This window comes from Heterocephalus glaber, unplaced genomic scaffold (genome assembly GCF_053883595.1).
Source record: "Heterocephalus glaber isolate CG9 unplaced genomic scaffold, H.glaber_assembly_v1.0 deba00001745, whole genome shotgun sequence".
NCBI classification, from domain to species: domain Eukaryota; kingdom Metazoa; phylum Chordata; class Mammalia; order Rodentia; family Bathyergidae; genus Heterocephalus; species Heterocephalus glaber.
The window spans coordinates 169612-182561 of record NW_028258451.1 but is presented as its reverse complement, the minus strand read 5'-3'; the positions used below and the strand labels follow the sequence as shown (position 1 = coordinate 182561).

General features: G+C 48.9%; 1 protein-coding gene across 1 annotated transcript; it reads right to left on the bottom strand.

Annotated features, from left to right (window-relative positions):
- Positions 1-1475: 1475 nt before the first annotated feature.
- Positions 1476-9913, bottom strand: LOC101712244 (sialic acid-binding Ig-like lectin 13). Its single transcript, XM_021245922.2, has 9 exons — positions 9341-9913; positions 8895-9278; positions 8416-8688; positions 8151-8198; positions 5737-5994; positions 5370-5654; positions 4973-5069; positions 4530-4611; positions 1476-2418 (listed from the first exon to the last, which is right to left on the bottom strand). The coding sequence occupies exons 1-9, from the start codon at positions 9375-9377 to the stop codon at positions 2236-2238; spliced, it is 1647 nt and encodes a 548-aa protein (XP_021101581.2). The 5' UTR covers positions 9378-9913; the 3' UTR covers positions 1476-2235.
- Between the last annotated feature and the right edge of the window lie 3037 nt (positions 9914-12950).

The following is a 12950-nucleotide window of genomic DNA, read 5'->3' as shown; positions in this document are numbered from 1 at the left end:
AACCAAGTCTGCTACAGTCTGATTTCACAACCTCCAGGACTGTGGGAAATACATTTCTTATGCTGAGTGTTAATCCTTCCTCATTTTTTTTTTTTTTTGGTACCAGTGATCGAACTCAGGACCTTGCCCCTGCAAGGCAGGTGGCAGAACCACTGAACTAAATCCCTGGTCCCCAGGAAATACATTTCTATTGTTTACAAACTGTGCAGTTTATGGCATTTTGTTATAGCTGCTCAAACTAAGCAAGACAGCCAGGCATGGGTGCCAGGCGCCATGTACAGATGGAGATCTTCACACCCCAGGATGGAACTTGAGGGAGAATCAGGCTTGAGGAGCAGGGTGAGTCCAGTTGACACAGTGTAGAGGAGGGGGAGCCATGGGCTGCTCAGGGGGAGATGTCCAGGAGGATGTGGAGACTGCAGGCTTAGAAGAGAAGTTTGGGCTGGACATGCACGTTGGGAGCCTCAGCAGACTGGCTAGGTTGTACCACCTGGCTTCCACTCATGTCACTTCGAAGACTCAACTGAGTATACTGGCTGTGCGGTGTTCGAGGCTGGGCCCTCAGAATGCCAACCTGCAACCAGCACTGCCCCTGTCTCGGTGGGGCTGGAAGCCTAGAGATCAGCCGGGGGACATGCTCTGAGAGATGCATCATGAGGCCACTTTGTCTCAGTGCAAAGGCCACCAAGTGCACTCATAACCCTGCATGGTAGCGCCTCAGTTCCACGGTATTTACCATTATATGTGTGGCCCACCATTGTCCAAAATGTTTTTGTGTAGTGCATGACTGTGCTTACCCAGATGAGATTTTTAAAATGTTAATGTGAATTTTGTTCAAGAGCAACATTTCTATGGGAAAGGGCACAAATCACAAGTGTTTCACTAAAATGTTTTTTAATAGAATGCACCTGAGCAGTCAGTACTCAGATTAAGAAAATCCATCCTTACAGAGAGCCCTAGAAAATCTCTACTGCTCCTCCAGCCACTGTCACCTCCCAACGGTTCCCGTAGCTGGACTTCTAACACCAAAGATTAGTTTTCCTGGGTTTTTTTGCTGTACTGGGGACTGAACTCAGGACCTTGTGCTTTCAAGGCAGGCACAGTGCCACTGAGCTAAATCCCTGGCAGTTTTCCTGTTTCTAGGGACAGCACAGCACACGTTGTCTTTGTATCTGGGTCCTTTCACCAAATATTATGTTTGCAAGACTCACGCATGATGTGTGGGGTTGTTCTTTCTTCTTTTGTTATGTGAATGCAGTGCGATTTATCTAGCTGTCTGTTGAAGGGACCCAGGCAGGTCTCCTTTTCAGCATTACAATCAGAGCTGCTATGAGCATTCCTGGTGGGACTGATGGACAGCTGCGTGCACCCCAGTTGGGTGGGCACCTAGGCAGGGAGCTGCTGGCTCATATGCTCAATGTTAGTAGAGTGACAAACAGTTTTTGTAGTGGCTGTACCAATACCCGCTCCTGCCAAGAGTGTATCAGAGCTCCTTTGGTCCATGTCTTTACCAACAACTGATATTCTTGAAATTATTTATTTTAGCCAATTTGGTGGTTGTGTGGAATTATGATTTTTATTTCAATTTCCTTGACAGCTAGTAAAGTTGAATGTCTTTCTATGTGTTTGTTGGCCATTTGGATATTCCAATTTTCTGGATGGCCTAATTTTTCTCATTGCTTTGTGGGAGAGACCTATATATTATTTATGTACTCTGGATATGAGTCCTTTGTTAGATTCACGTATTGGGACATGCCTTCTACACCAGCAGGCTACTCAAGAAAATAGATTTATTTTTAAAAACAATATATGTTCTTTAAAATGGTCAAGTAAACACCAGTATATCATAGAGTCAAAAGGTGACATCTCCCTTGTCCTTGCTGAGGTAAAGGTGGTTAAGAGTTGTACACATAGCAATATACTTAACAATACAAATTGTGCAATTTTTCACTTAATATACCTAATGATATTATCCGCATTTTACAGGGGAGGAAGTGGAGGCACAGGGAGGTAAAGTGATTTGCCCGAGGTAGCAGAGTCTGGCTCTGACCTTCCAAAGGACTGCAAGGTCATTACCAAGTGAGCTTCAGCCACTGCAAGGAGCTCCCCTCCTGACTTGCAGCCTCCGGTTCAGAGGGCTGCTGACTCACTTCAAGCACCTGCTCTGAGATGCTCCTTCCTCAGCAAGGCCTCTCCAGGGCTCCAGCCAGGGGCGGGGCTGGGACGAGGGCACTGTCACTTCTGGATCCTGATCTCGGCGTACTCTGTGGTACTGGAGTCCTGGTCCTGAGGCTCGAGGGGCCTCAGCCCTTGTAAGCTGAGGGAGGCATAATGGAGCTCCTGGTCCTGCCCTTCGGCAGAGGCGGGGTGGGCTGGGGCACCGCCTGCCTCGGCCATGTTCAGGGGCCCATGATGACCCTGACGTGGGGCAGACGGGAGTCAGTGCCGGGGTTCCCGGGGAGCCTGGGCTTGGTGAAGACTCACACGCATTCACCAGGTACCCATTCTTTCACTCACTCATTTATTTATCTGCATCCGTACCTTTAACAGTGGTTTGTCGTTGTTTTGTTTGTTGGTAGTATTGAGGATTGAACCACATGTCTTTGCACTGAGCTGTATCCTCAGACATTTTATTTTTATTTTGAGACAGGTTCTCACCAAGTTGCCCAGGGTGTTCAAATTTTTCATCCTCCTGCCTCAGCCTCCCAGAGTGCTGAGATTTTTAGGCATGTACCATTGCACTGAGCTACCTTTAACATTTTAAAAGTCTTTGTGTTTGCAGTACTAAAATTGAACCCAGGGCCTTGCACATGCGAAGCAAGCACTCTATCACTGACCTACACGCCGCCCTAACAAATTAGAATCCAAATGGTCCTTACCTGCTACTTATCTTACTGAATCCTTACAACTTTCCGGTGACTGCTATCTTACTTTCAGATATGAAAGCAGACTGAGCAAGGTGAAGTGACACTTCAGCACACAGGCCCCAACCTTTGGCTATCTGGGCAAAGAGAAGCATCAAACTATCCAAAAAAAAAATTTTTTTTTTGGTACCATCGATCGAACTCGGGTCCTTGAGCTAATGCAGCAGGCAGCAAAACCACTGAGCTAAATCCCCAGCCTGCCCAAACATTTTTTTAAAAAGGAAAAAAAGAAGGCAAGAAGAGCAAACGCCTCAAGCACCGAGCACTGTGGTTTGATGGGCAGAGGCAGGGTGCTGTGGGTGAGCATTGCAGAGGCCTGGTGAGACCTGGGCCTCACTGTGGGTGCGGGGCACAGGTCTGTGACTGTCCTAGGAGGCTTGGAGAGTCTTTGCTGGGCAGAGGGCAGAGTGTATTTCAACTGGAGTGTGAAAGAGGATCCGGAAGTCACAGCAGGGTGAAGCGTGTGGCAAGAGGAAATGGCACACAGAGGTACAGTCAGGCAGACAATAACCCTCAGGGCAGAGGCTCACTTCGCTGGGAGCAAAGCACTGGAAGGGGAGATGCAGGAAGCAGGCTGGTGAGCTGGGCAGGGGGCAGAGCTGTGGACACCAGACCCAGGAGTGTGGACTTCGGGCCCTCATCCTGTGCTGTCCAGTATGGCAGCCGTCAGGCCCATGTGATTCGTGAGAGCGTGGAGTGTGCTGGGTCAGAGTAGTGACGTGCTGCAAGTCCGAATAAACACTGGGTACGGAAGATTCAGTACCCCAAATTTTAAAAAGAATGTAAAGCAGCTTATTCCTAATTTATATATTCATTATTGATAATATTTAGCATCATAACACTTTGGATATATTGGATGGAATAAAGCATTCTATTGAAATTGATCTCACAGTGATCTTTCTTTTTAAAGGTGGCTGCTAGAAAATTTTATGTCCCATACATGGGACATAGCTACATGGCTGACATGTGTGGGTGTGTGTGGGTGTGTGTGTGTGTGTGTGTGTGGTGCAGAGGATTGAATCCAGGCCCTCGTGCATGCTGAGCAAGTGTTAAACCACCAAACTAGGTCTCCAGTCCCTGTTGTTCTATTTCTACTTCTTCTTCTTCTTCTTTTTTTTTTTTTTTTGGTACCAGGGATCAAACTCAGGACCTTGTGCTTGCAAGGCAGGCGGCAACACCACTGAGCTAAATCCCCAGCCCTCTATTTCTCCTTCTATTGGACGGTGCTGCTCAGGATAGTTCAAAGCAAACAGCGAGGTGCTCTGGGGACTCCTTTCTACGAGCTGATTCTGAGAGGGAGAGAGGGAGTCGTGGAGGGAAGACCCAGGCAAGAGACACCAGGGCTTGACAGGAAAGAAAGGCTTACACTGAGAAAAGCTTTGGTAGAAAAGAGAACGGGGCAGGCCTTGGGGAATCACTGGCTCTGGGAGATGCAGCAGGGATGCAAGCCCCCGGGTGCCCAGCCTGGCAGCAGCAGGAAATCTGGGGAGGAAGACTTTCTGGGGGAAACAGGAGCTCAGTGCGATACGCTGAGGGGGCTGCCCTGGGTCACCCCAGGGTCGGCACCCAGCTGGGACCCGGGGTGGACATGGCCACATCCCTCACCAGGGAGACGGCGCTCTTCACAGGACCGGTGCCATCCCCACTTGCTCCTTTTTCTGCCAGTTTCCTCCTGTAGATCTTCACCCTGGGGAAAGAGACCAGGGCCTTTCAGCCTGGCTGGCTCGCTGGCTGTCGGGAGCCCAGCACGACTGGGGCAGCAGCAGGTGAGGGCTCCGGTCTGGGATCAGAGACCATGGCAAGAGCAGACGCAGCCTTCTTCTGGGCAACAGGAAGTGGGTGTTGGGAACTGGCCCTGTATCCGCCCATGGCGGCAGGAGGCTAAACGCTCGCTGCAAATCGAACTGGCCGCACCCACCCCTGTCCGTTTCACCTCATCAGGGCACCTCAGCTCTGGGGTTGCGGTCTTGCAGAATATCTGAGCTGTGCACCACTGCACACCACCACCTCCTCAGGATGCCTTCATCCAAATCCGGGCCGCCGCTCACATGAAGAAGAGGAGCCAGAGACGGACAGCGAGCAGGACCATGACACCAGCTCCCCCAACAGCTCCCTGAACGGCTCCCATCTTGGCTCCAGGTTTCTCTGCAGACAAGAGACCTGGGAGGCCTCAGCCTCTCAAAGCAGACAACTGAGCACCCAGCCTCCTCCAGTCCACGACCCGCAGGGATGCCCAGTTCCTTCCAGGATGCAGTCCTTCCTCCCCATTGCTATGTGACTGCAGCCTCCTGTGCCCCCAGCCCCATTCCCAGTCAAAGGACAGAGGGCCCCAAACCACAGTTGCTTTGCTATGAGTCAGACTCATTTCTCTCACTCCCGGAGTCTTCCAGGATCCAGACTAGAGTCTCCCTCTTCCCCAGGCCTTGCCCTTCATAACTTCCTCACCTGGCAGCAGGAGAACAGTGATGCTCTGTGTCCCATGGGAATTCCAGGCCTCACAGCTGAGCCTGAGGCTGGAGCTCAGTCCCCGCAGGAGATGCAGGGAGCTGTTGGCCCAGGGCCCGGCCCAGCTGGAGGTGACCATGAGGGAGGCGTCGCTGCTGTTCCCCTCCAGCATCCCCTCCCTGAGCCGCCAGCGCAGGGACGGGACAGGCTGGGCACAGGAGGACCAGCTGCACCGCAGACCCTCGGCCTCCCAGGAGCACCAGGGGCCCAGCAGCTGTGGTGGGCCTGTGGGGAAGAAGAGAGGGATCGGAGGGGCTGTCCCCTGCCTGGGACCCAGGCGCCCCGGCCCAAGTGCCTTCCAACTCACTCTTCACAAAGAGGCTCACTGAGGCCATCTGAGAGCCCAGCCGGTGCTGAGCGCTGCACACGTATTTCCCATCATCCTCCAGTTCCACCTGAGGCAGCTGCAGAACCCCATGGCCTGATTGCTGTGAGGACTGCAAGGTCAGGCTGCCCCGGGTCCAGCTCAGCTCGGCAGCGGGGTTGCTGTCTGCGACACACACCAAGCGCAGGGCCTGGCCCTCTTGAGCACGGAATAATGAGCCCTCAGCCAGGGCTGTAGGTCCTGGAGAGACAGAGGGAAGGCTGAGCCCAGGCTCGCATGGGGCTCTCTGCCTTTCTGGTCCCTGTGTCACGTGGGTCTGTCTTTTCTCTTGCACTGCGTCCCACCCAGGCACTTACTGTGTGCATTCTGCCCCAGCGGACAGGGTGAGGAGCAGCTCAGTCTCTCCAAGGACCTGCGTGGCGTCACCCGAACTGCTTGGCCATCCGCACCAGCTCGGGTTCCAGGCTTGCCTTTAGCCTCTCAGCTACAGTTCACTGAGCCTGCCGAGCTCACGGTGTCATAAGCAGGACACCCAGCAGCAGCTGGAGGTTGCCTGGGAAGCCAGTGAGACAGTAGGGCAGAAGGGCTTCCTGGAGGACGAGGGCTTAAGGAGAGCAAGAAGAACAGGTAGGAGCTGCCGAGGGAAGATGCAGGTGTAGACTGGTGCCAAGCAGGGGGAGCCAGCGCCAGGGCACCCCTGAACACAACTGAGAAAAGATGACACGTGTTGTTGCCTAACTGAATCACCGCACGCTGAACCACACGTTATCAACAGGTTGGAAATAAATCCTTTCAAATAAAAAATGGCTGATTTCCTTAAAATGTCAAAACTCTTCGAATCATTTCAAATACGTTCACAAATACAAAAGGTTCTTAAACATGGTGAAAAATACCCAGCCTATTCACAAAATGATAACGCAAATTAAAATGACAGTGAATCCACTCATCCCATCAGAAGGAAGGAGGGCACTGTTCAGGGGAGTATAATAAGACAAACTCCAAGCAGGGCAACTTCAGTACGGCATCCATGCAAATCACAATATCCTTTCATCCTGAGTTCTCTCCTGTAGAAAATTATAGAGGACATTCGTGTAAGTTACTCATTTCAGTAGTGCTTGTTTTTTTAAAAAAGGCAAGAAACACCCATATTCTACCAGTGGACAATCAGTTCACACTTTATGGTATAACATATTTATGACTGGAAAACCATCAAGTCATTAATTTGTGTGAAGGTTTCCAATACAGAAATATGGAAAGATCTCCAGATATACTAAGTTTGAGAGAAAGGTGAGTTTAATTTATCAGCATGTACTACTGCCGCTTTCTCAACGGTAACAAACGTACCATGGAAAGGGAAGACTTTGACAATGAGGGAAGCTGAATGAGGGAGTTGTGGAAACTTTATGGGTCATCTTTGCAACTTTTTCATCAATCTAAAAGTACTGTGAAATGAAAAATTGATTTGAAATATTCAAAGGTCTGGAGATGTAGTCCAGTGGTAGAGGAGAATCTTAGTTTCATCACCAGCACCATAAAAGAAGTAAATAAATGAAAATAATGAAGATGTGAGGCAACGTGAATGTGAATGCTGTGTGACTGCATATACATAGGTTACCTGGAAGGAGAGAAAGGGAAAGCGTTAGGGCCTGAATACAATCTTATTCTTATTAACTTTTGCTAGAAACCAAAGTTCACTTCCCTTAAATTTGTATGTTAAATCCCAAGCTCCCTATGTGACAGTATTTGGAGACGGGGCCCTTGGGAAGTTCAGGGTGGACAAGGTCACGGGGCTGAAGCCTGCAGGATAGGATCAGTGGCTTCATAAGAAGAGTCACCAGAGAACTTGGCTGGTCTCTCTCTACCAGGTAGGGACATGAAGGGGACAAGAACGTCATCTACAAGCCAGGAAGCCAATAGGCCAGCACCTTGAGCTTGCACTTCCAGCCTAGAACTTGAGAAATAAACATTTGTTGCTGAAGTCACCAAACTATGGTTTTCTTTCTTTCTTTTTTTTTGGTACTGGGGATCGAACTCAGGACCTTGCACTTGCGAGGCAAGCAGCAACACCACTGAGGTAAATCCCAGGCGCAGACTATGGTATTTTGTTATGGCAGCTCAAGCAGACTAAGACTAATTTTATGTTATTTTTAAAGTTACTAAAACAATGAAAGGAACAGGCAGGGGTTAGGTCCCAAGGAAAACAAGGACCGGTGACAGCCGCATCTCTCACCCGAGGGAAGGAAAGGGCTAAGCGATACCTCAGTGCCTGAGGAGTGGGTGTGTAGGGTGACGAGTGGGTGCAGGGATCCCACCCTTACTGCCAGGCACCTGGCCTGCTCCCTCCTTCTGTCCAAGCTCTTCTCCTACACCCCCAGGAAGGACAGGCTGGGCCCTACCTGTGCCATTTCCCTGGAACACCTGGATGGTCAGGTTCCATGGGGCATCTGGACAGACAGACAAGATTATTCCCTTCTTGGTGGCAGGCAGGTGGGTGTGGGTGATTTTCCCACAGACACTTTAGGGTCAGGAGGACAGTGGAGCCAAGGGTCCTCTTTCCTTCCTCCCCAGTGGAAGTGCTTCCACACCAGAACTCAGGGTCCCAGGGCCTGACTCCTCTTGTCCCTCTCCTCCTAGGCCCTAGGCCTCCTGGCCAGCACTCACAGGCCACACTGAGCTGGACGGTGCTCTCCACTGCCACACTGGCTCCAGGGAAAGTCACTCGGCAGGTGAGGTTGGTGCCATGGTGATGAGGTCCCGGGCTGATGGTGAGCACCGAAGAGCGGGGAGTCTCGGGGCCCAGGGTAGAAGTGAGGTTCACCCCAATCCAGGAGAAAGTGGGGGGTGTCCCCTGCTCACAAGGCCACGGCACTGCACAGGTTATGTTCCCAGGGTGACCAGACTCCAGGGGCCCCGCGATGTGGATGTCAGGAGTCTCTGTTAGAGCCGGGGAGGAGCGAGGCACTGAAGCCCTGGAGGGGACCCCAAGTGTGGCCCTCAGAGCAACAGTCCCAGCTCCGTCATCTCCCTGGCCAGCCCTCTGCCCCGTTCTTTCTGCACCCCCTGAGGAGCAGGGGATCCCAGCCCCACCCTGCTCTGCCCCCAGCCCCCATCTGTGCAGCCCTCTTAGCCTCCCTCCTTACCCATCACAAACACACAGAGCTGGTTCTGTCTGTAATTGTACTGCATGCCACTGCCTCTCTCCACCCTAAAGAAGTAGACTCCTGTGTCCTTGTTGCGCGCATCTCTGATGCGCAGGGAGCAGTTGTAGGTCCTGGGGTCTCCAAGGAGGTGGAATTGGCCCTGGGTCTCTTTCTGCACTTCACGAGATGGGTTATTTGTGACCACTGGAGGATCCCGGTCATAATTAGCCTCTTTCTTGAACCAGTAGCCCCAGGCTGGGGAAAAGTTGCTCCAGTATCTCCCGGGGTAGGAGACTCTGCAGGCTATGAAGGTGCTCTGTCCCTCCTGCACCACCACGGGCTCTGGCACTGTCAGCTGGTATCCTGGAATATTAGCCAGAGACCCTGCGGGAAAGGAGGGTCAGCTCTGTGCAGCCCCCACGGCCCCTCTCCCCGAGCCCACTCACCTGCCCACAGCAGGGGCAGCAGCAGAGGTGCCAGCATCTTGGAGACGGAGAGCTCCCGAGTGGAGCAGAGACAGAAGGGTGTGTGCAGGGGAAGCACATCTTTGGGGTGAGACTCTCGGAGCTGTGCTGTCACAGCACCGAGCGGAAGGCCCACCGGAAGCCCGCCTACTGGAAGCCCAGGAATGCCCAGTGACCACACAGAGGAACTTCCCACTCACACACTTCCGGGAGAGCAACTTCTTCTTTCTAATGCGGGGAAGGGGCCACACAACAATGGGGAGAGATCCACGGCTCCTTCCTCCTTGTTTTAGGCCTTTCCCTCCCCACCCCTGAGCACACCAGGCAGAAGGCAGTGCTCGGCCGCTCTCACCTTTGGATGCTCCGGAGGCTCAGCCCTGGGCCGGGATCAGAGGCCTAAGGCGTGGTGCAGGGTCCTCTGGAGGGCGCTGTGGGGGTGAACGAGCGCGTGCGCGCACAGCGCCCCCTAGGGCATCTGCTCCTTGATGAAGTGGAGCCCGTGGAGACAGGGCCGACTTTGTCCTTGGGAAGTTCCGCTTATGGCCAGTGTTCCTTTATCGGAACACCACGTAATTAAGATATCAAAAATAATAAAATGGTTTTTCTCTTCAAATTCTTGTTCCTTGACTTTTACTAGTTTCGTGTGAAAATGCAGAAAATGGCAACCTTGAACACAAACCGGCCAAGGACTGAGGAGGAGGAGAAGCCTGCTGGGAAGGGGGCGATGCAGGGGATGTGGGGCTCCAAGCGCTCTGCAGCGGGGAGGTGAGTTCTCGGAGCAAACGGGGCAGTGGACAGGACCGGACTCCGAGGGGCATGAAGACGGGGCCTAGGCGGTCCTGCGACTTCTCCTACTTAGAAACGTGGGTTTAATTTCGGTGCATTTGTACATGTGTGTAACAGGCTTTGGTCATTTCCTGTCACCCCCTTTGCCTTCCCACCCCCGTTTATTCCCTTCTTTTTCTCAAATGGTTACCCTTCTACTTTCATGTCACCTCAAACAAAATATTTTCTCGATTCTTCATATGAGAGAAAACATGCAATAATTGACTTTTACCACTGGTTTATACCACTTAACATGCTGCTCTTCAGTTCAATCCAATGTCCTGAAAATAACATGATTTTATTCTTCTTTATGGCTAATATCCCACTGTGTATATTACCCAACTTCCTTATCCATTCCCCTATGAATGGACACAAACACTGCTTACATAGCTAAGCTACCGTGAATTGTGCTGCAATAAACATGGGTGTCACTGTAGTGTGTTGACTTTAATTCTTTCGTGAATTCTATAATGAAGACTGGTACAGGTAGATCTAATGGTAGTTCTATTTTTTGTTTTTTGATCAGCCTCCATACTGATTTTCATACTGGCTGTACTAGTTTAGACTTCCTGAAAGTGTAGAAGAGGTCTTTCCCTCTACATCCTTGGGAACATTTATTATTTTTTGTATTGTTGATGATCGTCATTCTGACTGGGGTGAGATGGAGTTTTGCTGTAGTTTTTACTTTTTTTTTTTTTTTTTTTTTTGGTACCGGGGATTGAACTTGGGTCCTTGCGCTTGTACAGCAGGCGGTGAAACCACTGAGCTAAATCACCGGCCCAACTGTAGTTTTGATTTGCATTTCTGAGTGACCTTTTTTCTTCATATGCCTGTTGGTATTTGTACTAAATCTTTTGAGAAGTGTCTGTTCAATTCATTTGCCCAATTACTCATTGGGTTATTTTATTTGGTGATGAGTTCCTTGACTTATTTACTCTGTTACAGAGGACCTAATAAAGACTTTCTCCCATTCTGTAGGCTGTCTCTTCACTCTGATGGTTGTTCCCTTTGTTCTGCAGAAGGCTTTTAGTTGGATATGATTCCATTTGTTGACTCTTGCTATCATTTCCTGTGCCTTGGGGTTCAGCTCAGGAAGTCTTTGCTTGTACCTATGACTTCATCTGTTTTTCCTCATACTTTCTTTCAGCAGTTTCCAAGTTTCATGTCTTATACCAAGATCTTTGGTGCATTTGAATTGATTTTTGCTTGAGGTGAGAGATAGGAATCGTTTCCATCTTTGACATATGAATATCCAATTTTCACAGCCCCACTGTTAAAGATATGGTCTTTACTTCAATGTATGTTTTTGGTCCCTCTGTCAAGAATCAGATGGGACCATTGTTGTGGTGCATGCCTGTAATCCCAGCACTCTGGGAGGCTGAGGCATGAGGATTGCAAGTTTGAGCCTAGCCTGGGCAACTTAGTGACTTTGAGAAATCCTGTCTCTATATTTAAAAATGAAACAAAAAGGACTAAAGATATAGCTCGGTGTGAAGGCTATAACTGCATGGGTTTGTTTCTGTGCCTTTGATCTATGTGTCTATTTTGGTGCCAGTACCATACTGTTCTGTTATTATGGCTTTGTAGTATATTTTGAAGTTGGGCATTGTGATACCTCTACCCTGGCTCCTTTAGCTCAGTATTGTTTTGGCTCTTCTGGGTCTTTGTATTTCCATATGAATTTTAGAATTTTAAGATTATTTTCTTTATTTCTGTGAAAATTTTCATTGGTATTTTGATGGGGATTGTATCAAATCTGTGGATTTTGGTAACATGGCTATATTAGCAGTATTAATTGTGCTGATTCATGAGCATGGGAGGTCTTTCCACTTTTCTAGTGTCATCTTCAATCTTCAGTATTCTGTAATTTTCATGGAAGAGATCTATCCCTTTGTTGGTTAGACATATTACTTTTTTTAGGTGATTTTGAATGTAATTCTGATTTATCAGTTGGTTCAACATTGGTTTATAGAAAATTTACTGATTTTTTATGTTGATTTTGTACCCTGCCACTTTTTGTTTTCTTTTGTGAAATTGTATTTTTATTTATATATTTATTTTTTATTAGTGTATGTTTGCAGTACATGTAGTTTATAATCAATCATCCTGGGGAGTAGTTACCTATACATAATACAACTTGTTTCTTTTTTTAATCCCCTTCCCCAACCCTCCCTCCTTGTTCCCTCCTCTAATTCCCCTTTCCCCATTTTCATACTTGTTGATATTATTAATCTTAGTTCATAGTTATGTCATACAATGTTACACTCATTGAGGTTTTTACATTCCTATACATGGCATATCTTTATTTTAACTATTTCCCCTTCCCCTTCCCATTCACCCCTTCATCCTTAGTCTCTTGGACCCCTTCCCATTTGCAAAAGTTCCATCCCTTTGTCTCCTCCTATCCATCTTTTATTATTCTCTTTGCTTGTACTTTGCCTTACTCAAATGAGAGATACCATATGGTTTTTAAGCTTGTGTGTCTGGTTTATTTCACTCAACATTATATTTTCCAGGTGGATTCATTTTCCTATGGATGTTTCAAATTTGTCCTTCGTTTTTACCCAAACAGTATTATATTATATATAGATATCACAATTTCGTTATCCATTTATCTGTTGATGGATATACAGGCTATTTCCAGGATTTAGCTATTGTGAGTTGTGCTGCTATAAACATTGGTATGCATGTATTGCTGTAGCACAATGTCTTAAGCTCTTGGAGAAGATACCTAGAAGAGGGCTAGTTGGGTCATATGGAATTTCTA